The following is a 27056-nucleotide window of genomic DNA, read 5'->3' on the forward strand; positions in this document are numbered from 1 at the left end:
TTGGTTCGCAGCCCGCGCTCAATCCACTGAGCTACGCCAGCCAGGCCTTGAGTTTTTTTTTTTTTTTTTTATGTGTCAGACTGGCAGCTATAGCAAGGAAGTCTGAAGATCTCTTGTAGCCCTAAAATTTTAATTCCGTGCTTCTGTTAGGGAATCCCAGACTGTAGAACACAGAGGTCAGTGAAGCATTTTGGTTAACTTTACACTTTTCCCCCTCAGCACTTCTGTTGGAAGTTTACAACTGGATTTCCAGAAAATGACTTGTGACCAGAACCCCATCCGACGGATCTCCACGCCGTCGTCTGTCAAGGAGCCGAACGTCTTCGCCACAAAATGGATTTGGTATTGGAGGAGCGGCTTCAACAGATGGGTTCAGTATGGGGAGAAGGTGCGTTCCATTCCTCGGGTGTCCTTGCCGAAATGTCTGACGTCTCCCTGGTTACCCGTGGAGAGTGGGCATGGTCGAAGAAGTGGGGCTCTTTTTACATTATACACAGTGGTGTTTACATTGTTCTTGCAAGCATGTACTCCGATTGCAACCATAAACAAAAACATATTATTACTATCTATAATTTTTAAAAATTGATTTTAGAGAGAGAGAAACATCGATTTGCGGTTCCACTTAGTTATGCATTCATTGGTTGATTCTTGTATGTGCCCTGACTGGGGATTGAACCGGCAACCTTGGCGTATTTGGGTTGATGTTCTAACCAACTGAACTATCTGGCCAGGGCTATTAATTATTTGTAAGGAATCGCTTGAGATGTGAGTCAGCTGCTTGTCCCTCATTTCTCACTATCCATGACTGGGGTAGAACCTTGAGATAGCTTTCTGTGTGTTAGTACATAAACGCAGAGATTACTGCATCCACCTAGAAAAGAGGCAAGACTGAAGAATCAGAAAACTGATACAGATGGCGACTAGGATTCAGAGTCAGGGACTAGGATTTAGAGGGACTTGAAAGACTGGACCTGGGACATTTTGCGATAGACGTGTTTGGATAAGCAGAACTTCTGTCTTGTGGTCCTTCCTCTTACTGATGCATAGGAATGAAAAGAGAGAAAAAGGACTCACACTTAAAGCAGCCAGTGAAAGCCAGTGAGAGATGGGAAAGAGACTAAAGTAAAAAGCAAGAGGTTAAAGTAAAGCCGAGGACAAAGCTGGGACTGGGGAACGCCGCCATAAGGTTCGAGGTGGTTAGAAGTCTGGGGGCCGCGGATCTCACTCTGCATCTTGCTCTGAGCTGCCCGGCTGCCCAGGCAAGCAAAGAAACACAAGCTGTTACAAGATCCCCTGTGTCTTTTTGGGAAGAACACACCAGTCCCTCCTCAGGAGAAGCGCCACTTTTTTCTGTTAATGGGGCCTAAGAAAAACATCTGCTATGGGGCCACGTAGAGGGGACCACGTACACTGTGGCGAGTGAGGTTCCCAACAAGAGTCCTCCTGTCACTCCCGTAGCTCAGCGGTTTCCCAGCTGTCCTATCAGGCCGTCTTCCCCAGTGCCTCCGGGAGGACACTGGAGTCACAGAGGTGCCCGTGGAAGCGGGATACAGGTTCAGAGTCTGGTGTCTGGTGTCTAGTCCGCTTCCTCTTTGCTCTCCTCTCTGCTGCGGTGCCCTCTGGAGCATCCAGGTGTGAAAATTCCCATGATGTTGACCTTTGTGGAGGTTCTTTTTTCCTTCTATTTTTTTTAATTCTCACCTGAGGATATGTTCTGGGTTTTTTTTATTATTATTAGAGAGAGGGAGAGAGACAGAAAGAGAGAAATGAAAGAAACATGATCGGTTGCCTCCTACATGTGCCCTGACCAGGGACTGAACCCTCAACCTTTTGGTGTTCACTCCAGCTAGCTGAGCCACCTGGCCAGGGCTGTACAGACTCCTTTTATGTTCAAGCTAAGGATGATACCAAAGTGCAGTTTCTTTTTTATTTTTAAGATTTTATGTATTTATTTTTATTATTTATTTAAAAGATTTTATTTATTTATTTTTAGAGAGGGGAAGGGAGAGAGAAAGAGGGAGAGAAACATCAATGTGTGCTTGGCTTTCAAGCGCCCCCTACTGGGGACCCAGGCATGTGCCCTGACTGGGCATCAAACTGGCGACCCTTTGACTCGCAGGCCAGTGGTCAATCCACTGAGCTACACCAGCCAGGACTCAAAGTGCAGTTTCTTAAAAGTGATTCTGTGAGGTGCATGGAGAAATAGAAATTGTAAAGTCAAGTTAATTAGCTTTGGTTAAAATAAAGATAAACTATAGGTCTTGGTGGTTCTTGTGTCAAATATTAGAAATTTTCAGGTAGGTGAGGGAAAGAGGTTGGAAAATATTTGCGTTCTAGTGACAGCAGGGTCCCAGGGACTAAAGCGAACTCTCCATGGGGAATGGATGGGATTTAAACTTACACAAGTTCTGTCGCTCATGTTCCCTGATGAAACTCAAGAAACTTCCTGACAGAACTTCTTTAATCCAGACTTCTCCCTGAGACATTCACCAGTCTGTGTTCAATGCAGACTTTTAGAGTGTAACTTAAAACCTGCAGACACGAAGTGTTGTATCCATTTAATCTATGGCACTTGTCTGCTATAGGAAATGCTTTTGAAGATGTGGATAAATTCATACTGTCCCATACTAATTAGAACCATCATTATATAAATTAAGTTGGCTCTTTTGTTATTTAAAAAAAAAAATAGAAGGAAAAACAGGCCCTGGATTTGGTGTTTTCCCGGTTAGCGGTCCAGTGAAAGTAGTAACAGTGGTTCCGGCAGATTCGAACGCACACATTGTGGGCAGCCTGGCTTCTCTCCCGGGCTGGTGCGTTACAGTCCCAGTTCACAGCTCTTTGACGGCCTGGTTCCCTCTGGTGCACAGGTTAGAATGTGTTTTCTTCAGACGGGGCTCTACAGGTTTTATTTCTTGCAACTGAATATTTAGGAAGAGCTGGGCAGCCGAGATTTCCAGGTTAGCTGCCCCCTCCCTACTAGGCAGTGGGAGCATAGAAACTTTTGCAAAGGAAGGGTAGGAGGTGCTTATGCTTTGACAGTGAACTCTCTGGAAGATAGACAGACTTAGTGTCCTTCTATATAAATTCAGGTGCTTAACCAGGACTCGTACTGACGAGGATGGTAGACAGAGAGAGGCCGACGTGATGGGAGAAGTGAGGATTGAATAGGCAGGCGTCTGGGCAGCGATGGTGGGAGACAGAATGACAGCAGGAGTGACAGGAGGGCAGAGCCTGGTCGCCATGGGCCTTGCACCAGGTGGGGGGTGGGGATCCAGACCCTCTGAGACGTTCACCAGCAGGTCGCTAAGCTCATTAGCTGTGCAAGCTGGCGGTGAGGGACCTGGGGCAGGTGACCGTGGCTGAGAGAATTGCTCAAGGCAAGGGGAGGCCGTAGCTCTAGAAAGCCAAGATCAAGACAACGATGTAGACAAAGGGCTAGAGCCAAGACCTGGGCGCTGAAACAGATGTACATTTAGGTCTTCTGGGAGAAGAAATCATTGAAGTCTCGTTCATTCACTCATTCATTCTTTCATTCATTCAGAACTGGAGTAGTGTGATGGCCGGGCCAGAGGAAGATCCAAGTGAACCGTGCTAGGCTGTCCAGATGCTCAGCCCTGGCTTCATGTTCTTGTTCTGCCCAATGTGACAACCGCAGCCACTTGTGGCTGTGTTCTTTTAAACTTAAGTTAATTAAATATAAATAAAATGAAAATTCAGTTCCATGTCACACTATTGACACTTTACGTGCTCTGTTGCCAAGCTGTAGCTAGTGGCCACCATAGAGGACCATGCAGACAACATTTCCTCCATCGTAGAAAGTTCTCGCGAATAGCACTGATCTGGGTTGTGGAGCCTGGATAGTCAAAGGCCCACAGACCAGCAACATCAGCATCACCTCGAAGCCACTCGGAACACAGAATTTAAAACCCTCTCCTTACTTCCCCTGAATCGTGGTCTGCGTTGTATCAAGACCCCTGGGTGATGCAGACGTACATCGAAGGCTGAAAGGCTCTGGCCTAAAGCTTTGGCGGTGCCTCCCCACCAGAAACGGGGCACTGTGGAGCCGGGCAGGCAGTTGAGGGGTGGAGGGCTTAAGCTGTGAGGCGGGCAGTTAGGGCAGAGATTTGAGTCGTCCAGCCAGGGTGCGCAGAGGTGACAGAGCTGCCTCTGCACCCCGTGCTGGCCGGTGTTTGCCCACTTGCATGGGGCTCTTTGGGGTCCGAGGAAGGCCTGTGGTTTACCAGCGCCACTGTCCTAACTGGTAGCGTCCCAGTGCTTTCGTAATCAGTGTCTTCACGGTGTGATGCTGTGGTTTCGTTCTGCTGAAGTTAGCCTCCTTGCCACTTCCGCCTGTTTGTCCAGGTTCCACCTGCTGAAACATGTTCAAGTTTATCTCCACTTTGCCCTCTGTGTACTAGCGATTCGAACCCAGCTTTTCTGCCCCCACTGTATTCTTCTCCAGGCTCAAGCGAGAGAGTTCAGGCCCCTCTCCATCCAGGACATTTTCCTCGGGTGCTTTCATCCCAGCGCCCCTCCCCTAACATCCTGTAGACATTTCCTTAGACATTTCCATTTCCTGAAACCTGCAGACTCCAAAACGTCATTGAAGGGGCTGGGAGCCCCTCCCCACCACAGGCTGCCAGCAGGATTTTGCTGTCGTTAGCGCCTCCATGCTAGATCCTGAGGAACAAGTATTTCTTCATCATTAAACAGGGAAGTTGCCCTGGCTGGTGTGGCTTAGTGGATTGAGTGCCAGCCTGAAAACCAAAAAGGTCACAGGTTTGATTCCCAGTCAGGGCACGTGCCTGGGTTGTAGGCCAGGTCCCCATTAGGGGGCTCGCAAGGGGCAACCACACAGTGATGTTTCTCTCCCTCTTTTTCTCCCTTCCTTCCCACCTAAAAATAAATAAAACATATTTTTAAAAAAAGATAAAATGGTAGAGATCTCTTAAAAGCCGACCACGAAGCCTTTACTAGGGAGGTGATCAGCAAGTTTCGAACGTCGACTCTTCATACCTGGAATCGTTGTTCCTGTGCTCTCCGAGGAGCATTGTGCCATTTCAGGCAGGCTCCCAGAACTACGAGCTGAGTTTCCAAGGTAAGACTCTGCGTTTGGCAGGGGTGCCTGCTGGTCACCGGAATCCGGCCCGAGGTGGCCTGGCAGGACGGGACATGCATGCTTACCCCCGAATCAGGGTTCTTGTGAGCAAAAGCAGCAGTGTGGGGCGTGGGAGCCAGTGGCCGTCAGAGGCCCATGCTCTAGAGCCGTGGCTCTGACACTCAGTAACCGTGTCATGTGGGGAGTGGCACTGGGCCTCCGTTTCCTCATCTGTAAGATGAGGGCATTGGGCTAAGTGGTCTCTGCCTCACCATTCGAAGGTTCGGTTTCTGAGCATGCTGCTCCCCAGGCCGAGGCAGAGTTTTCAGTAGAGACCCCGGGCCTGCGGGTCCCTTCAGGGTGTGAGAACCTTTCTGACCCTTCCAGGCGTTGTGGTCGAGCTCTGTGGTGTGTCTCATCCACCACGTTTTCTAAACACACTGCCCTCTGCTGTGTTGGTCGGACCCCCCATGTAGAGGTCTTCTGGTCAGCCTCTGCCAGTCTGTCTGTCGTGCTGTGTGAGAAATCTGGGAAGCAGCTGCCCTCCCTGGGAACGTGCTTGCTGTCCCATAGGCGGCACCCCTGGGATACTCCCTGCAGACGGGTGCATGCCTGCTCTTTCAGGACCGGCCCTGCAGGAGCTTGGAAAGAGGTGAAGGAGACTTGCTCAAGTGCTTGAAATAATACCTCCTGCAACTGAGGCCCTGTGCCAATTACTATAGTGTAGCATACTGACTTTTCTGGAAAGCAGCCTGGCAGGACACGTGAAAAGATATTAATTAAAATCTGCTTGTTTTTTCATCCTCTCAGGAACCCTCCTTTCTTACTTTTTTTTTTTTTTTTTTTGCTATGAAGCAGTTTCACAAATTTCTGGGTTGCCCTTGCCATGCTCATCTTGTCTGTATCGTTCCGATGTTAGTCTACGTGCTGCTGAAGTGAGCACTCAGGGATCTTTCTAAGGCAACAGTTCCGCAGAAGGAAAAGGAAAAGCTACAGGCACGCAGACCTTCATGGAAGCCTTGTCTGACGTACTAAGTCAGAGGGACAGCCTGCGTCCCAGGACTGTCCTGCCAAAGCAGATTGGGTTATTAACTTTCAGTGGAGTGTTGGGTAGTTGTTAAAATTCTGCTTATGGAAACTATGTAGTAAAAGCTATGTAGCAATATCTAAATTGGATATTGTTAAACGGAAAAGGCAGGACCCCCAACTTCTGTTCCTGCATGTTTCTATTTGTGTGTTGTGGTATTTAAAGGAGAAAAGATTTTTAAAGATATTTAATGTGCCCTGGCTGGCGTAGCTCAGTGGATTGAGCACGGGCTGGGAACCAAAGTGTCCCAGGTTCGATTCCCAGCCAGGGTACATTCCTGGGTTGCAGGCCATGACCCCCAGCAACCGCACATTGATGTTTCTCTCTCTCTCTCCCTCCCTCCCTTCCCTCTCTAAAAATAAATAAATAAAATCTTAAAAAAAAATATTTAATGTGTGTGTGAAATGCAGCAGCTTGTGCATGTGGACCAAGACTAGAAGGCAGTAGACAAAAATAAAAATCTCTCGGATGGTGAAATGAAAAATGGCTTCAATTAAGCATTTTTATTTATTTATTTATTTGCTTGTTTGTTTGTTTATTTATTTTTAGAGAGAGGGGAAGGAGAGGGAGAGAGACATCAGTTGGTTGCCTCTTGCACGCACGTCCCCAACCAGGGACCTGACCCGCAACCCAGGCTTATGCCCTGACTGGGAATCAAACCGGTGACCTTTTTTGGTTCACACAGGCCACTGCTCAATCCACTGAGCCGCACCAGCCAGGGCTAAACATTGTTTTTCCTTTGCTGGTAGTCTGTCATTTTGACAATGTGGAAGGGTGGCGGAGAGGCGAAAACCAATGTTCCGTGTTCCTGAGTCGGGAGCACTTTAGCCAGTAATTTTGTTCTCTTGCTTTAGAGAAAGCAGTTCAGAGCAGTGTGCAGGGTTTTACTCTTTTGTCCCCCCTTTATATTCTCTAATTCATTGAACTAGTATTGGAGCATCCGCTGTGTGCCAGGCACTATCCTAGATGCGGGCAAACAGATAGTGCTCACTGCTGTGGAGAGAAGCAGCAATGTCGTGAAGCAGAAAGAGAACGAAGGAGCCTTGAGAGAGCGCCTACTCTTAGGGGGGCAGGAAATTCTGGAAGGGCGGGCCCCCCTCCAGGAGAGGGAAGACCAGCCCTTAAGCTGTAAATTGCAGACAACCCTAAGGTTTCAGAGAACAGCAAGAGGGTCCACAAGAGATGAGAGCAGGCGCAGAAACTTGGAAAATCAGGAGAAGGTTGCGACGTGGTCAGATTTGCTCTTGCTGTTGTTGTGTGTGCTTGTTTTCATTTTACATCCGTTACACTGAGTCGTGATTGCTACCATGAAATGCGTACCTGAGATTTAAGTGTGCCGCTGGATGAATGTTGCAACTGCCACAGACGTATGCCGCTTCTATCCTAATCACGGTAGGACCTGTCCCAGCAATCTGTTTCCTCGTGCTCTTTTGCTGTGAGTCTTCTCCCCCCACCAGCTGATTTGCTTTCTGTCACTACAGATTTGTTTGATCTCTTCTAGAACTTCATACAAATGGACTCTTCTAGTGTGTGCTGTGCATACAGCTGGCTTCTTTCACTCAGTATAATGTTTTCTTTTTTCTGATTCAGCTATGTTGCTGCATGTATCATAGTCCCTCCCTTTTCATTGCTGAGTAATATTCCATTGTTAGGATATAACATGGTTTATTTATCCACTCACCTCTTGATGTGTATTTTGGGTTGCTCCTAGGAACTGCAGGTCTTCGTGTGGATAGAGGTTGTCAGTTCTCTTGGGTAGATACCCAGGGTGAGGTTGCTGGGTCCCACTGGCGGTGTATGTTCACAGGACGCTGCCTGGCTGCTTTCCAAAGTGGTCACTAGCAATATACAAGGATTTCCTTTTCCAAGCAATCGCTCTGGCTATAGCTTGGGCCTAGGCATACCGCATGCATGAATTGAAAATGACATTTCACACCGGACGTAGAAAGAAATCTTCAAGACATATAATTATGTCATATAATGATATATCCTATACTCATGAATGCCTGGTTCAGGGCAGCTTCTATGGATGATGCCTTGTTAGCCTAGCTCTCTTCTTTTCCATCTGACTTGGACTTAAAGATTCGATTCACTGCTAAATGCTCAATTACTTCTCTGTTTCCTGGGTCTTGTAAAAGGGGGCAGTGAGGAATCCAAGTTCTCGTCATGAGGAATTTTCATCCAAAGGGCTTTTCTCTGCTCATACCTCTGCAGGTCTGCCATGGGTAATTGTTGTGTTACTAGCCTCTGAAAAGTAACAGTAAGTCATTTTCCAGGGCTAATCCTTTCTTCTTGTTTGTTTCCCCTTTTCTGTCTGAAGGGATGATTCAGACGAACATAGCTTCCAAGACCCAAAAGGACGTCCTCCGGAGGCCGGCCTTCATGACGCCCCGGGACGTGCAGCAGAGGAGAGCGGGGCCAGAGTAAGTGTTCTGAGGCTCTGCATGCTGGCAGGTCTGAGAGGGCGGTGCGCCCACCTCACCCAGCCACTCCTGCATCCGGAGCCCCGTTCTCGGAACGTTCCTGCTCGCGCTGCACGGCGCGTTCCTTTCGCCTTGCCTCGGAGTGGGGTGCTTGTCGAGCAGCATGGTGTGAGGGAAAGAACACTTGAGCAGAAAATCTGTCTTTTCCTCTGACTCATGGGGGACTTCAGGCAAGTCTCAGCTACTCTGGGGCTCAGCTTTTATTAGCTGTGAATGGCAGATTAATGGGGTGTGTCTAGGCCACGATCAGATGCGCTGGGTTTTGTTTTGCTGTGGGTTCTTGTGTGTATCCTTGGTTTTGCTGAGGGAATTTATAGAGGGTTGGGAGGCCGAGGAGGAAACGGAAGGGAAAAAAGAGTTGAGGTAGCCTCTTGAGCAGGGGGATTTGGGGAAAGATAAAGTTGACCCAGGGGACTTTTAGAGGGAATTGTGCTGTGGGGGATTCATTGTAACTCTCCTTTGTGTGCTTGTGAAACTCAGTAAAATCTATGTTATTCATGAACATTTTTGGAGTTGGATTTTTTTTTCCTGGGTGATGTGTGCTGATATAAAACAGATTTTAAGGCAGGTGCCAAATCAAGGTGTTTTAATTAGGTCCTTTTGGTTGTAGGAATTAAGGTATTTCACGAGAGAGGGAATCGCTAAAAGGATAAATGTGGCGTCATGAGGAAGACATTTCACAAGAATCCAAGGATGGGAAGAACTGAGCTGTGTCAGGGCCGCAGGAGTGGGAGTCCATCCAATTCTGCTCTAGAACCTGAGGGTTCTAGTTCCAGTTCTTCTCTAGAACCTGGGGGTGGGGGGTTGCAGGTCCTTGCCTCCAGCATGTGCTCCAACTGGGAAGAGAACCTGCAACCCAGGCATGTGCCCTGAGTGGGAATCGAACTGGCAACCCTTTGGTTCTCAGGCCAGCACTCAATCCACTGAACCACACCAGCCGGGGCTGACTTTTTAGTAAGTCTTATATTCCCCTTCAGTCTGGACTAGGGAGACCACACACTGTTCTTTGTCTGGATAGCAGAAACTGTCCAGACTGAGTTCGTTCTTGACTTCCAGCTGGGCGGTTCTTTCTGTGTACATACATTTCCGAGGGAAGGAATTGGTCTGTGGCATTTCCAGATATTTCATGAAGCCAGCCCATTGTCTGTCTCAGTAGTTTACATGCCACACTTGCCACATGCTTTTCCATTTGCTCTTCCCCTTCTCTGGGAACATCCGCCCCATCGGTCATGTGAATCCAGCATCTTTCGTGGCCCAGCTTGAATGCCACTTTTCCCATGCAAACCTTACTTGGCACTGTCCTCCAACGCCCTCCTTCATCCTCTAGGACCACTTAGTACGTCTCTTATAGTACTTATCCAGTCTGCCTTACAATGTAGTTATTTGTGTAACCATCTTCCCCAGCGGAACTCACCCTTCCTCTTCCTTCCCCTCCACCATCTTCAGCTCCTCAATGCCCTTGAACTGCTTTGCACAATGAATGGTATATAGTGATGCTATGTGGACAGCTGTGCGAGCGAATGAAGACGAGTTGCACAAACCCTGTTAGTGGGGGTCACGTAGAGAACCAGAGTTACTCCTGTCACCAGCCCGGAGGGGACACGTTTCCTTTAGGATGAGATAGGGCTGTGAGTGTCATCCCGAAGAGTCCAAAGAGAAGTGACCCATCTCGAGCACACTTCGTTGTCGATGGCACTTCAACGCAGTTTGCTCCCTCTGCACTGTGCAGACTCAGTGTGGGAATCCTGAGTTTAAAGCACAGATACGTGGGGGCTCATCTCTCAATCCAAAGGAATCTTCATTTTACAAAGGGAGATCAGTAAAGAGTGTTTTTTCCCCTGAAAGCATTTTTTAATTTAGTGATTTTATTATGGAAAATTTCAAAGTGAAAGCAGAGAGTAACTGTATAATAAATCCCTGTGTGTTACTGGGGGAACTCTCTGGAGAAGCCCAGCCTCAGTGGGTGGAGATACTTGACCATTCTTGTTTTGTCTGTCGCCACCCTCGTCTTGAAGTTTCTTCTTTTGCTTCAGTGTTTTCATGTGTAAATTTCACACATATCATTTCACTGCAAATACTTCAGGTGTGTCTAACAGTTTTAAAAAATAATATAATACCATTAACCCACCTACAAAATTAAGAATGATTCCTTAATATCTATCTAATATTCAGTTCATGTTCTATTTTTTCCCATTGTCTCAAAAATGACTTTTAATAGTTGATTTATTCTAATTTGTATCAAAATAGGGTATGAATATTCATTTGCTAGATTTGTCTCTTAAGTTTCTTTTAATTTATTACAGTTTCACCTCCTCCACTTTTTTTTTTTAAGAAATGCGGTGATTTGTCCTATAGAATCTCCCAAATTCAAAATATAGTAAATTGTATCCTCATGGGGTTATTTGAATGTAATTTCTGTGAATTGATGGTTAGATTAGAGGACTGATTAGATTCGGGTTCCCTTTTTGATCAAAAGTAATATACTGGGTCCAGCACAAATAACACCTCCTTTTTTTATCACATAAATATCTTTTATTACAAAAATCAGAAGCATGTAATTCTGTAACATAACAGTATCACACCCAAGCACACCACATCACTGCAGGTGAAACATTCAAATTGCTGTCCATCTCGTGGGAGACAATCACGTACCCTACCGACCACACTCACGCAGGTGCTACTTCTGCCGGACCCAGTATACGGTGTTTTCGACTTCCTGTCACATGTTATGGCGAGAGGTCCCTGAAGATGGGAGTGTGGGTTCAAGCCATTCCAGTCTGATTCCTCCATTATCACGGTCTCCCTGTGGACTTCTATGTAATGGTTTTAATAGCTCTTGCTGGTCATTATTTAGATCCGTTATTTCACGAGAGGTAACACAAGGGTGGTTTTCTGATTCTGTCCGTTCTGCAATTCATCACTGTGATTTGTCTATAAAGAAGAGTTATGGTTACCTTGAAATAAAAGTGTAGGCAGCAGGCATTTTGCCTCTGTACCTTTAATGTAGTTAAATGTTTATTGTTTGACAAAGAAGCCAAAGGTCACACTTACTTAGTGCTAACATGTTAGGACTTCTGAAGGTTGAACAGAACTATAAAAAAGAATCAATGCCTTTCTATTTTAAATGAGTGGGAAAATAACATTTAGTTAATTCACCAAAGTTTGAATAATTTCTGCATTTTCAGAAAGCATGATTTGCCCTGGCTCAGTCGGTTGGAGCATCATCCTGTGCACTGAAAGTTGGCAGGTTCGATTCCTGGTCAGGGCACATATCGAGGTTGCGGGTTCAGTCCCTGGTCAGGACGTGTACGAGAGGCAAGAGATGGATGTTTCTCTCTCACATTGATGTCTCTCTCCCTCCGTCCCTCACACTCTCCCTTCCTCTCTCCTTAAAAGCAATCAACATATCCTTGGGTGAGGATGAAAAACATAAATAAAAAAAATCAATAAAAAGCACGATCACTGGTATATCTACAGGAGAAATAGGAGAGGGAGCCCTGGCTGGTGTTGCTCAGTGGATTGAGTGCCAGCCTGCGAACCAAAATGTCACAGGTTCGATCCACATGCCTGGGTTGTGGGCTAGGGTCCCCAATTGGGGGCATGCGGGAGGCAACCAATTGATGTATCTCTCGCACATCGGTGTTTCTTCTCCATCTCTTTCTCCCTCCACTCTCTTTTAAATTAAATAAATAAATAAATAAATAAAATAAAATATGCAGGGATATAGTCCAAAGAAAAACACAAAGAAAAAATCATCTGAGAAAGCTTTACTTAGAAGCAGGTGGTGAAGGACAGGAAGTACTTGGGCATCTGGGATGGGGCAAGTGTGTTCTAACTCTCTCTCATTTGTAGCCATCAGCCGGCGCAGACCCAGCCAGAGACGTTACCCTCGACATTTCCTTCTCCGTGGAAGTCCTCCTTCGCCTCGTCGAATGGATACGAGGTACTGGATTTTACCTTTCGGTGGGTGAGTTGTTGGAAGGTGGGGAAAAGCACTTTGTTACAAACAGGCATTGGTTTGCATGAAAGAACAAGTTGCTTCATCTGTAAAACTCTGGGATCAGGATGGAAAGGCAGGCAGCTAAATGGTGATTGTGTCGCTCTCCTGGGGAGCCTCGTTGTTTCCGGGGTCCCGCCACCCGGGTTCTCCGTGGGGCAGACCCTCATGAAAACTCCGTGCGATGGATACTAGCAGCTTTCCTTGTGGGCGAGAAGACCGGAAGTCAGAGAGTAAAACTGACTTGTCCATTTGTTGGCATCAACAAGCTGGTTTCAAGGGGAGTCACACACACTGTGCCTCGCCTGGTCACCTAGCCTGGTTGGGACAAGACTTCCTACGTGGATTAGCCTCCACGTGATGCTTCAGCTTGGGGTCCAGGCTGCTTTGCTTGGCTGCAGGGGCACCTTCAATGTTTCTGCCCTACACTGGCTTCAGGCAAGGGACTTGCTGGTCACTGCGCTAAATCAGACAACTTGGGGCATAATGCTTCATTAGCCATGGCAGCCTGAGCAGACGGGCCTGGTGTCACCTGGCTCGTTTCTGAAGTCAGCCACCAAAGCCGGCGTACCTGCTATCATCGGCAGGGGCATCGGGGCCACACGTGTGGGAGTAGCATGCCTTCAACGTTTCCCATTCCACGTTTTTGTATCTAAATTTTCTTTTTAGTTATTAGAGATCAGTAACCATTCCATGGAATATACCCAAATAAGTGAGTATTTTAAAGCGACGATGAAAACGGTCAAGATTGAAAAGATCAGGAAGCTCATGAACGAACAGCTCCTGACTGCTTTTAAAAGGTAGGTGGCCGTGTTTCTGCAGACGGTTTAAAAGGATTCGCTAAGGTCTGCCCTTTCAGGTTCATGTTCACTGGTTTCTTCTGGCGGTCAGCCGTTTCTTCCGTCCCTGGTTTCCACTGCGGAAACGCGGGCCTCTCTCTTTCGGCTTTGGTTCTACGATTCGGTGATGTCCCATGTCTGTCATTTAAAAGCTCTCATCAATGTACATATACTTTTATAGCTCTTGTCTTAAAGTAAGTAGCTCCATTCTGAATGCCGGTGAAGTGAATGGTTAGGACAGTGAGACCAGAGTTATCATTAATGTTATGAACCGGAGCGGGAGAGGAATGTTCTCGGTGCTAAGTTTCACATTTCCTCTATTAGGAAAAAAGAGAAGATGAAGAATAACAATGAAAAAATCCTATTTTGTGTCACGAGCCGTGCCAATATGGATTCTGTGTGTGCGAATAATTTTGACTGGACCACGCACCGGACTTCTGATGCCAGATACGGAAAAGGTTTGTACTGGGACCGAGAAGCCTGGCTTGTGTAGGCCTTACCTCAGGCTCTGCGTCTGCCTGTCTCAGGAGGTGTATGTGGTTATTTTGTACTAACTGGGATGTCCAGGCGTCGCCGTGATGGAGAGAAAACAAGCTCACCTTAGCACCAAGTGCCCAAATGAGAGTGGTGAATTGTCTTACGACTTGAGTGCTGCCCCTTAGTCCTGCTCCTGCCTTCCCTGTTTGGTGGAGAAAACTTCCCTTTTTCGTGAAATACCTTAATTCTCTGAGACTCTCTGATCTCATACGTGCTTGGCAGGTTTACGCCACCTGTTGGCTACCTCGTCTGCCATCATTACTCAGTCAGTGCCGGCTGTGGCTCTTCCTGACCTCTGTCTGTCCCACGGAAGCCACTTGAAGTAGCTTCCTGCTGTCACCGATGGGTTCTAGTCAGAGCGGGGAGAAGAGGCTTCTCCATCTCAGGCCAAGCTGGGTCCCCCGGGGACTGAAGTCACGCAGGTCTGCCCACCCACAAAGACTTTTCAGCTCTTTCTGTTTGCTCCTCAACTTCGTGCGACTCTTAGAAACAAACCAGCAAACACCAAAGAATTGGTCACCTTAAAGGAATAAGTAATAGTTTATCAAGTTTCAAAGTGGGCTCAGCTTATGCAACTGAGATAACATTCATGCCTCCATCCCCGAAAAAAAAAAAGGCAAGAAGTCAATCAGTCAGTTAACAGATATTTTTGAGAGCCTGCCATGTGCTAGACACAGGGGGACACAATGGTGAACAGGTTAGATCCCCCCCCTAATTATTTAACATAATGAGTTAAATGATTTCCCGTGCAGCTGTGGCGAGGAAAAGAATAGGCCCCGTGGACCCCTGACGCAGCCTGAGAGGTGTTCCCAAGGAAAGTCATGTAGGGCGCTCATGAGCCTCGTAGAGTCAGTGCCGTAGAGCAAGGGACAAGTGGAGCAAAGTATGGCCACACGGTGGAGTTTAGATTTGCCCCAAAGGGCGTCAGAAGCTAATGAAAGGTTTTAACCTGGGGAATGGCCTGATGAGAGTTTCATAAGTTTATTAAATTTGCATGCATCACTGAGACTTACCTAGAAATGTTTGCAGAAAGTGGGTAAACCATCTTGCGTGAGATGTAACATGGGTGAAGTTTAAACCCATCAGCTTCTCCAAGTCTGTCTATCAGAGCGCAGATATTTATCTCAGAAAATGGAAATACTGCCGCCGATAGTGACTGACATGGGTGCTTAGTCTGTTTCTCCTCTTGTATAGACAGAAGAGTGCTGAAATCCTCTGAAATTGATATTTAATGGTTTGTTTTTAACAATTTACTTATTTATTTATTTTTAGAGAGGGGGAAAGGAGGGCGAAAGAAAGGAAGAGAAACATCAATGTGTGGTTGCCTCTCATACGCCCCCTACTGGGGACCTGGCCCGCAAGCCAGTAATGTATCCTGGCTAGGAATTGAACCAGCAACCCTTTGGTTCATAGGCTGGCACTCAACCTACTGAGCCACACTAGCCAGGGCTATATTTAATGGTTTGATGGTATTACTTATTTGCTACTGTTTTTCCTTTAACTTGGTAAAAGGAGAGAGTTGTTGATAGCCAAGAAAACACCCTGTGCGACAAGGATGTGGTCCGCAGCTCTCACGGGTAGGCAAGGTGTTTCTCAAGGAACTTGGCCTTTTCCCCAGCCTTCCTCTCTTGTGCAGGTCAGGGAGTGAGCTTTCTACTTCCCTTGTCTCCTATTACACAGAATTAGGAGGTGTTTCTGTTTTGTTTGTATTTCTTTTTAATGTGAGTTCTCTGTTCTCATCACCCATGGTGCTATTAGTCCTGGCTACATAGACTGGTGTGAACCACTGGGTCCACTCTCTTAAGAAGGTCAGGCAGTTCTCCTAAAAGAAGCCAAGTGGTCGATCACAAAGGTACTGCTGCTCTCCGGGGGGAAACAGAGCCTCCTGGTGCACGTGTGAAACCAGTCCGGTGGGCTACTAGCTGCATTCATTTCATATGTGACTGTGTTTAAGGGGTATTGAGCAAAAAGACACTTCTGGAAAAATAGAAAGGGCTCTGGGCCACACCTTTATAATTGGAGGTGGAAAGCAGGTTTCTACTGGGAGATGGAGGGTAACAATGGAAAAACAGGTTAGCAAGAGCGTTCCTAAGAGCTAGAAAGTTAGATCGCAATTGCGGATCCGTCTGGACCAAGGAAAAGATCCTCAGCATTTGGGTAAAAGCCACTCAACTCCATTGTCAGAGGAGGTTTTAACAGCTAAGATTTGGATAAAAAGTAGAAGCAAGGTGAAATTAGGAAAAGAAGCAGGTTTGGGGGACAGCTCAGCAAAGAAGGGCTCAAGAGGCCTTCTTGACCCAAGAGGCTAGACAAGGGCATAGAAGGCCGGGGGACATGTTTAACATGCGGGCACTGCACATATCAGAGCTAGAAAACCGCCTAGGATTCTGCAGCCCAGGTACTTCAGGGGGCTAAATGGTTAGGAAGCAACATAAACAAAATTGTTATTGTTTTAAATTTATTTATTTTTAGAGAGGGAAGGGGGAGGGGGCAGAGAGAGAGAGAGAGAGAGAGAGAGACATCAATGTGCGGTTGCTGGGGGTCATGGCCTGCAACCCAGGCATGTACCCTGACTGGGAATCGAACCTGCGACACTTTGGTTCGCAGCCCGCGCTCAATCCACTGAGCTATGCCAGCCAGGGCAAAATTGTTATTTTTGAAGATGAAACGAGTGTCTGTATAGAAAATGCAAAAGACTCCACAGAGAATTGGAGTGTTGTTCTCTACAGGAAATGATGAGACACACACTTCCCTCCGCCATTGGACCCCTGTGTCGTCTTTGACCCCTAGCCCAGGCCCAGAATGTGGAGCCCCGGGCCCCTGGAGGGCTGAGTCAGAGCCGACCTGACCGTTTCTGACCCTCAACCTAGAGATCTTTTCCCTGGTCTTAGAGTTTTGTCTAGGTAACAAAGCCTGTTATCATCATCATTATTTTATTATTAATTGATTTTGGAGAGGGGAAGGCGGGGGGGGGAAGAGAGAGAAACGTCGATTTTCTCCACTTGGTTACACTTTCATTGGTTGACGCTGTGCGTGCCCTGACTTGGGATCAAACCCGCAGCCTTGGCCCATTGGGACGACGCTCTAACCCACTGAGCTACCCGGCCGGGGCCCAAGCTCTTTATTTGTTCAATGCTTGTCTAGATCCTGTTTTGATTATCAGAAGCTGACCATGATTCTTTCTTTTTCCTTATGCATTCCTTCCAAAGATTCTAATCCTCTCTGAGGCAAAGAATGTGTCTGGATAAATAAAAGATGGTTATGTATTTTTAAAAATTGCAAAAAAAAACCCCACAATGTCTCTGACAGTACCATCCCATTCCATTAATTATCCCGAGTGGGTGAAAATATGAATAAAGTAGATTTTAGAAAATCAGCATATTGCGAAGTCTAAGTGTGACTTGCAGGACAAATGAAAGCTAGAAGTAGGCAAAAAAATAAAAAAGATGGGAGCGGGGTGTTTCTGAAGAGGAGAGATGGCCGAGGCCTGGGCGGCTGTATGTGGGGAGCACGGCGCCTGTGTGGTTTGGTGGGAGTGACCGAAGATGAGGCTGGCGGCTCGGGCAGGGGCTCAGATCCCAAGAGAGATTGCACATCTCCCTAAACGCGTGGCTCTTTCCTGTGGGCGGCCACAGACAGCGATGGCTCTGAGGTTGGGTCTTCGGGTTGGATCAGTTGAGCAAATGCACAGCCCAGATTATGTAAACACGATGTGAGAACTCTTTTTTTGTTTTAAGATTTTATTTATTTAGAGAGAGGGGAAGGAGAGAAACATCAATGTGTGGTTGCCTCTTGCGTGTCCCCTGCTGGGGACCTGGCCCACAACCCAGGCATGTGTCCTGACTGGGAATCACACTGGCGACCCTTTGGTTGGCGATCCGTGCTCAATCCACTGAGCCACACCAGCCAGGGCTGATACTTCATTTTAAAAATCAGTCATTTAGGGTAATAGCTACTCTTTTGAATAGAGAATGATAAAAATGCCTTCCAAAGATCTAGAATACCTGTGTAAAGAATCCTTTTTCATTGACTTCACAAGGCTTTCATTCAGCTATCACGGAGAGAGAAAAATAATCAAAGATTATCAAATCAGCACTGAGGCTTTCTTACAAGATAGAAAAATATTGATTGAAGTATAAAAGTAGCTCAGTGCCATTGAAACATATACAACTACCTCTGAATGCTGAAAATAGATTTTATGGCTTTATCAAGCAATTAAAGTACACACAGAAGAAAAATGTGGATGGAATTTCTATCTATTGATTTAATTCCATTTTCTTGAAGCCAAATCTATTTTCACCTGTCACTCCATACTCTTTATTTTACACCTTTTACATGCATGATTGGAATCCCCTTATCTGGAAATGTTAGCTTTCTGGAATGTAACTCAGAGCCCGAAAGAGTGAACAATTCTGCTACAGTGGCCTGAGTTGTCATAAAATTCCAAACGGAGGATCCTGTGTGTTTCTGCTGGGGAGCTCCTCAGAACCCACTTAGTCTTACTTCAGAAAGCGTGGGGGTGTTTTTTCAGACCGAGTGTGGCGCGTGGGAGAAAAGAGATACTGGAGGCAGGCAGCAGGAAGAGAGCACACAGCTTTTGAGTGGGGAGTGAGGAGAAGTGATCTGCGGGACACAAACATGACACAACATTTTTTTCTCACGCTGTGGCCGTTCGAATGGGAATAAAAGGCTCTGTCCACCTTGGTGACTGCCCGGGGCAGCCCATGTGGTAACACCATTGGTCAGAATTACATCTCCTTCCGACGTGCCAGTGAAAGGAGGGATCAACTGAGTTCGCTCTACTTTTGAAATCCCAGAAGTGTGTATGCTAGAGACAGATGTCTTTCCAAGTAGCTTAAATTGATGACAGGTCCTGGAAATCGACATAAGAGGACTAGTTCTTGGCAGACACTGAAGAAATGAGGCACGGCCGGGCGGTGCTGTAGAGAGATGGGCAGTGTCGTCCAGGATGGGTGGTGGGAGCCGGTCACGGCGGGGAGCAACACGGACTGCGCACAGCCGCACCCCCGCTGGCTCATGCAGGCTGCGGCAGAGCAGCACAGAGTGCGGGCGTGGTCGCCTGTCTGTCCAAGCGGAGGGGCTGCAGCCAGCTGGGCTGGGGGGTCGTTGGCAATGACAGAGGTGGGCGGAGTGGGGGGCTCAACAGAAGGGTGGTAGCATGATGACTTTTTTCTGTGTATCCTGGTCATTTTCCGCTTACCTACCGGCCCACTTTGTACGGTTGTGAAAAGATCCCAATGGACTTACTGTCTCTCCACCAGAGGTTTGTTTCGGTTTCATATCAGTAAGAAAAAGACACAGAACACAGTGGGCGCGGAGAGTGAAAAAGCAGTTCAGAGAAAAAGCGTATGAAATAATGCCCGGAGGCATGTGAAAAGATGCTCAATGTTGCTAGCATTCGGGGAAATGTTAAAATCAGATTTTTTTTTTTGCCCAGTATATTGACAGGAATTAAAAGGATAGGTAATATCCCATGTTGGCAAGGAAGTGGGGGGACAGGACTTTCTTCATTGTTGATGGTAAAGTTTTCAGACCATTTTTGGAGGACGATTTGCGATGTCTGTCAAAATGTGGTCACGTCCCTTGACTCAGCCATGGTAGGTCTGCAGTCTGTCCTATGGAACTTTAGACAGGCTCTCAAAGCTGTGTTTACAGGATGTTTCAGAAGCATTGGTTTAGAAGGGCTTTTGGTAATGGCGAAAAAGTGAAATCAACCCATGTTTTCACCAGTATAGGAGTAGTTAAATTTTATATATATATATAGTCCTTGCAGTGGAATCTTATACAGCCATGAAAAAGAACCAGGTGGGGTTAAATGTGCTGACTGACACAGCAAGATTTCTAGGACTAAAGTGGAAACAAAACCAGTTGTAGAACAGTTCCCGTTGTTTGCTATTTATGAACAAATACAAATGAAGCCATTTGAGGGTATAGGTCTTACATGCCCAGGAATGGGTTGTGGGGGAGTGCCCACCGAGTTGTTAACTGTGCTGGTGAGGGAGAGCGGGCCTGGGAATGGCAGTCAGTGTAGTTGGACTTTGATTTTTTATGCTAAATATTATTGAGCATCACTTACCCAGAATGTCAAGTAGCTGACTTATTCAGGATAAACAGTATTTCAGGAAAATTCAAACAGCTGAATTATAAAAATAATAATAAAAAACAAAAAATAAATGGAAAAAGTATGAAACGTGTTACTGTACATGTAACAAATTCATTTTAATTCTTAGTTTTTGCACAGAAAATCAGAATTTTCCACATAGACTTGTTTCCTTTAATGAGGGCAGAAAAGCATCTGGCCAGGCTAAAAATAAAAATAGGGAACTTGAAGTTGTCAGGAAATCATCATTGACCTGCTGAGTATGGGAATCCCCACGATTACCAGAAGTTTTAGATTTGAGGGTGATGGACCAATTGTCTTTGAAAAGCTCTGCCAGGGTCACTTGCTTGGCTGTCCTATACCTCTTCCTTTCACAGTTTCCATGACCTTCCCATCCGAAATATATGACCTTTGTCCCTTACGCGATATGGGGACAATGGCCCGTGCTGGAATGTCTCTGGTTCATCAGTTATAATTCAGCTCCCCCCCTCCCACCCGAGTGAACTGCACGCATTGGATCACGGTGACATCTCCACTTGGTCTTTGTCCCCCGTGGCTCTCACCGCCACAGGAGCCCTGCACAGTGGCCACTGTCTCTGCTAGTCCAGTGGGGTCTGTGCACTGTGCACAAATTGACTTGTATGATAAACATTTTGTGAGGACCAAGGAAAGGTTACGAGGATCAGGAAGGTATTGTTGACATCCGCCGAGTCCAGCGATTCAACCCTTTTCCTCTCACGGCACACACAGACCCATCACTAGAATTCTGCAGCACACCAAAAGTGTATTTTTTGCAGATCTGACAAAGAAGATGGGTACAATTTTGATTCATTCACACTGGATAGCTCTTTTGTTGTTGTTGTTGTTGCTATTGTTCAAGCACAGTTTTCTGCCTTTTCCCCACCACCCCTCCCCAGCACCCCAGCCCTCCCCACCTCCCTCCCCTCTTTCTGCCCCCCTTGTTATTGTCCATGTGTCCTTTATAATTGTCCCTGCCTACTCTTCACTCTTGTCCCCCACCACCCCCTCCCCTCTGATCACTGTCAGCCTGCTCTCAGTCTCATGGATGGCTCTGTGCTCGCTCCTGCGGCGCACCGGCTGGAAATCGCTGGCTTAGTCAATGCTCATCATTTCATGATGTGTCAATGATCTTATAAACTACGTACCTTCTTTTATACTAGTTCTTACCCTTTTTTCTTATTATTTCTAGGATATTACTTTATGAGAGATGCCATCGCTGCCCAAAGGAATTGCCCTTACGATCCCAAAAACACCGTGATGTTTGCCGCCCGGGTCCTGGTCGGAGATCCCATCGAGGGGAATCGGAGCTACACGAGCCCCCCTTCACTGTACGACAGCTGTGTGGATTCCAGGTTGAACCCGTCCGTCTTTGTCATCTTTCAGAAGGATCAGATTTACCCGGGATACGTGATTGAATATACCGAAGCAGATAAAGATAAAGGCTGCATGATTAGTTAGAAATGACGAAGACACTATCTTAAAGGATGCCGTAACCTTTCCGATCACTTACAGAAGCAGATGGCCACAGAAAAATAGTGAAATTTTTTTTGACATTTCCTTGCCTCCTTATCAAATGCCTTGGATCGGTGGTTCCCAAACTTTGCTGCACATTTTAAATCATCTGGAAACTGCAAAAACCCCCAACGTCCAGAATGCACCCCGTTCCAACTAAATCACTGTTTCCACGGTGACAGACAGCAGTATGGGGTCGCAGAGGTCAGGTCGGGAGCGCTGCCTTAGAGATGACTGGGGGTTTCTATAACTTCTGTGACTAAAGCAACCTCTCTCTCTCCACCACTCTTATAGTTTACTGGATGGCCTGGTTTTGTTCGGGTTAAACTAAAAAAGAATTAATTTGGGAACTTGGCAAGAAATGTCCAAATGCCTGTTGACATAAGGGCGTAAGGGACGTAAGATAGTGATTCCATCCGTGGATGGAAGATTGAAAAGTTGGGGCGGAGAATGCTTAGGAATATGCGGGGGCGGGGGGGGTGGGGAGTAAAGGTAATTTAAATGCCGTTACAGACGCAGCTATGGTGCTATACCTTTGTAGTGAAACTGGTGTGAGGCATACATTGCGTTATTTCTACGTTTATTTAGGGGGGCTCCATTCAGGTCGACTCTGGAATTCAATGAGAAGAGTTGCCAAGTGTGGCTCGGAAGGAAGCGCCAGCTCGAATCGATGGCCCATTTGGGGTCTTTGTATACTTAGAGCCAAGTAGACATTTGTACTCTAACCAGTAGGGTTCCAAGGCAGGCTTCGTTCAGGTCGGCTTTCGTGAAGTGCGTGTGTCTTTTCGGAGTCCTGGGATGTAGTAACCGGAGTCACACCATCACGACCGATAAACCCAAGTGCCCCTGTAGTCTTCGCCGTGGTGGGTGGGGCTCCCCTGGGAATTGGGAGCAGGGCCCTCCTGTGCAAGTCTGGGCCCCTACGAGGTGAGATTTATTCCTGGTGAGCATAGAACCGGAACACAGAGAACAGTGGCTCCAAGGGGCCTCGGCCCTGCAAGGGGCTGCTTTTTCTAGGTGGACCGTATTATATGGAAGTGGAGCGCAGTCAGTTTTTAGGGCGGCGGTGGTGTGCGCACCAAGTTCCTCATTATGAATCAGGTCTTTCCTTTCCGTTTTCCTTTACAAACATTCCACCCTCATCTCCAAAATGGCCTGTTTTAGTTCCTTCCAGAAGACACGTTACGAAAATTACTGAGCATTCCAGATTTTATATTAGTCAGATTTTTGATCGGTGCAAAGCATGCCACAACTCCTTGGCTTAAAGGGCTGTACCAATAACAAATGTATGGAGATATTTCAGCGTAGGGTTATTTTCTGGGAGGCTTACCACAAGTAGTTACTCTCCATCACTTATTTTTTTTTCATGGTAGCTTCTGTTTTGGAGTTTTCATTTCCTGATCTGACCCTCATGTTGCAGAGATGCAATCTATCTGACTCTGTCTAACTGCCCTCTGCACATCTCTAGTGGAATATTTCACAGGCATCTCGACGTCACCATGTCCAAAACGGAATTCCCATCCCGCCTCCCTCAAACGAACTGGTTCCTCCCCGTATTCTGTATGTAAGTCCGTAGTATCGCCATCCACACCTCTGCTCAAGCAGAAATCCATCCGGAAGTCATCCTGACCCCTCCCTCTGCCTTCCCCAGGGCTCCTAAGCTGTTCCCAGGTTGTTTTCCCCCTTAAATATCTCTTTGCCCCCTTCTAAGTTCTTCTTTCCTTAGCCAGAATGGCCGTATTTTTTCAATGTTTACTTAGTAATCTTTCAAAACATAAATCTGATCATGCCTTTAGAGTAAAGTTCCAAATCATTATCATGGTCCCACGTGATCGCTGCCCCCCCACCCCAGCATTTATCTTCTCCCACACAAGCTGTTCAGACTCTCTGTCCGGCCTTTGCTACCCTCTCCTCGCAGCTCAGTGGTTCTCAGCTAGCACTCCTGCCTTTTTTTTTTTTAATAACAAATACTTTGTAACATCCACTTTATCATCCTCAAAATGCAATTCAGTGGTAACATACTCTGCCTACACACAGTTTTAGAAATAAGTTTACAATGAAGTAATATGAACATAAAAGGGAAATAAGAAGTACACAACTCAGGCACGACTATACCAGAAGACCTAATTAAGTAGTCAGATGTTTACACCTACTTACAACGAATAATTTGAACTTAAAAGAAGGTAGCAGATCAGAAGCTAATTTGTATCAAGAAGTGTAGGAAAATACAACAGCAGGGATACAAGTGGACATTAGAATAGAAAACAGTGATACAATAACTTACTTGCTTATGGTAATACGTATTTCTGTAAGAACACCCTCATTGAGAGAAAGTTACTCTGCAAGACAATCAATCTACAGATTGTCGAAATGGAGAAAATGAGGACATATATTTTTTGACAGACGTGCCGTAGTTGATACACGAATGTCTGGTGAGACATTCAGAATTCGTATAGGGTGTAGAAGCATTCCTTACCGTGAGGAGGTGTCCAATGTATTGCAAACTGTTCGGCATACTTGGCCCTCACATACTAAGTGGCAGTAAAGCCCTTCCCGCCCCCAGTTAGGGTGACAGCCACACGCCCTATCAGATCTAGTCACCTTTTTCATAGCAGTTTGTAATATCCCTTTCGCTGTCCTGAGATGACTCATCAATAATGCAGTCTATTTACACACATGCATTGCTTTACAAATCAATTGATTGCCTAACTTTTCTAAGGGAGAAGCAGGAGGAAAGCAATTTGTGATGAAACTAAACTGAACTTCAATGTGGAAATGCTCACACATGACTATGCTAGGCAACATCATGAGGTAGGTATTTATTTCAGCTTAGTGAATAGGGTTGGATTTAAGAGTCGCTCAGAGGCTACTTCCTGTACAGAAGTATAGGCGAATGAAAGAAGTACAGGTGACACTAGAATGAAGACCAGTGTTGGGGTTAAGTGGTAACAGACCATACACCTTATCTGGAAGGGAAGGGAAAGAGCGAAATTACCTTACTTTGAACAATGATAATAGGACAAGACAAAGTACAGGTTGTCTAAGAGGAAAATACTAATTGTATTCTCTTGGGCGAGCTGTAGGTCCTCCACATGTGTCCAGCAGGACATTAGAAAGTCGTATAGGTAACAGAATAATTCTCCGTCGTGTGGGGCTAGCCCATACACTGCAGGACATGTTATCCCTGGCTGCGTCCACTGAGTGGCAGTAATGGTCCCCCGTTATTATGACACCAACAACCTATCCATTTCCAAACTGTCACTGCTGAGAACCACTGACTCAGTTCATTCCCAGCATCCTCAGGTCAGCTCGCTTACCTCCATCAGGAGTCCTATAGATGAGATTGGATGTGTGCCTCCCCAATGCCCAGTTTTTAAAATACGGCGTGCCTTGCCTTGTTCATTTCCAGCATCTCTCCCCCCGGAAGCTGTCTGCTTTCCGCTTTAGAATGTAAGCTCCTTGCGGGCCGAGTCAGGCTGTCTCGTGCACTGTGCCATACCTCGTAACGGGCTGAGCGCTTCGTATGCTGAGACCATGAATTCTGTTGAATAAAGTAAGCTTCACCAATTTACATTTCAGTAGTGGCGTTGTCTTTCTTGTTCTTCAAGCTCATTTCGAGACTAATAAAAAGTACATGTTAATTTTGCTCTGCTCCCCGTCTTTGCTTGATTTCTAGGTATCTCCAAAAAAGACCATCAACTGCAGACACCAGTTTATTCACTGAGGGGTAGGGGATGTGTTTTTTCCTCTCCGGCTTTATCGTCCCGGGACTCAATGACCATGACACGGCCAGCGAAAGGCAGGGTGGTGGTGGTGGTGGTGGTGGAGAAGCCCCCCTAGCCAACTGGCACATCTTTTGTTTCGGGGCTTAGAGACACCTTTCCTGTGGTCAGGGGTGGGACCGGGGCCAGGCTGAGGCAGAAAAGGTAAATATGTAAAGGTAAATGGTCATCAGAATTGTCCTTACAGTCACTCCTTTAAAAGCCCTTTTCATTGTTTAATCTCAGAATGGGTGGAGAGAGAGAGGACCGAAATCCCTATGTGGCAGTGTGGCTTTGATTAAAGTGAAGGCAAAATTGCCACTTGCACCTCAGTGTAAGTACAATAATGGACAGCCAACGGGTCGCTGCCAGAGTGCCCGCATTCAAATGCACGAAAATGCCGTCAAATCAAGCGTGAGTGGACGTGTGCGTTTCCCAACTAGCTCTTTGTCCTATTTGTTTGTTTGCTTTGTCAGAGCAGGCTCTCAAGTGTCCACACATGTTTAATGTGGCTTGTCCCCAAGGTTTCATCCTCCTCAGCTTTTCACTCTTCATTTTTGCTGAGTGATCTTAACACCTCTCACAGCATGCATTTAAAAAACTTACCAAAATTGGTGAATTTTTGTGTAGCAACTTTAATATTGAAGACAGAAGAAGATGCACAACATTTTCAGTGTATTATGCTTTATTATTTCAAGAAAGGTAAAAATGCAACCAAAACGCAAAAAAAAAAAAGATTTGTGCAGTATACGGAGAAGGTGCTGTGACTGATCAAATGTGTCAAAAGGGATTTGTGAAGTTTCTGGGTACTATTGACATTTTGGTCTAATTCTTTGCTGAGGGGCTGCCTGATGCATTGGAAGATGTTTAGCAGCACCCTGGCCTCCACCCACTAGAAGCCAATAGTGGGAGAGAGCTGACATTCTCAAAATATCCAAATGAAGAAAGTTATTGGTGAAAATGAAAAATGTGTCTTTTATTTTACGGAAAAAAGCAATGAATTTTTGGTCAACCCAATACAACACGCTGCCTACCGAGCATCTCATCTTGGATTGTCCATTGCAATCTCAATACAATAAAAACTGAGATCATAACCCCCCAAATCCTGTTTCTTCCTCTGTTATTCTTCGTCTTGTCTTGCTTTCCTAGAAATACATTCTCACTGCTGCCAGGGATCTTTCTAAAACACCTATCTATCCTACCATATGGCCAGGCACTGATTTAAGTGTGGGGATATAGCAGTAAACAACACCAATGAGATTCCTGCTTTCACGCCCTTGAATTCCAGAAATGCATAAATAAACAAGAAGAAACATTATCAGTGGTAAGTTCCATATGGAGACTGGGGAGCTACTTTAGCTTGGGAGGCTAGAACAGGCCTTGATGGAGAGAGGACTTGAACTTCTAAGCTCAGAGTTGAATGGCAAACAGGAGATATCTAGATCAGGGGAAAGCGTTCTAGGCAGGGGATCATGTCGCTTCGCAACAGAAATTCCTGAAGTGGTTTCCCAAGTCTTCACTATCTAAGTCCAAACCTCTTCGCACGGCAGAGGTGGTTTTCTGGCATCTGGCCAGTTACTGTCCTCTAGACATTACAGAA

At 46.2% G+C, this 27056-nt stretch overlaps 1 protein-coding gene across 1 annotated transcript in view; it reads left to right on the forward strand.

Annotated features, from left to right (window-relative positions):
- ZC3HAV1 (zinc finger CCCH-type containing, antiviral 1) overlaps nt 1–26013 on the forward strand; it is a 60128-nt gene extending 34115 nt beyond the window's left edge. Inside the window, exons 7-13 of the mRNA XM_045855596.1 lie at nt 220–388; nt 4978–5098; nt 8506–8608; nt 12521–12611; nt 13335–13465; nt 13829–13962; nt 21373–26013. Of these exons, the coding sequence (XP_045711552.1) occupies nt 220–388; nt 4978–5098; nt 8506–8608; nt 12521–12611; nt 13335–13465; nt 13829–13962; nt 21373–21641 (1018 nt within the window). The 3' untranslated portion in view covers nt 21642–26013. The remainder of the gene's footprint in view (nt 1–219; nt 389–4977; nt 5099–8505; nt 8609–12520; nt 12612–13334; nt 13466–13828; nt 13963–21372) is intronic.
- The last annotated feature ends 1043 nt before the right edge of the window (nt 26014–27056 follow it).

Source organism: Phyllostomus hastatus, unplaced genomic scaffold (assembly GCF_019186645.2).
Source record: "Phyllostomus hastatus isolate PE091 unplaced genomic scaffold, TTU_PhHast_1.1 phas_scaffold_114, whole genome shotgun sequence".
NCBI classification, from domain to species: Eukaryota; Metazoa; Chordata; class Mammalia; order Chiroptera; family Phyllostomidae; genus Phyllostomus; species Phyllostomus hastatus.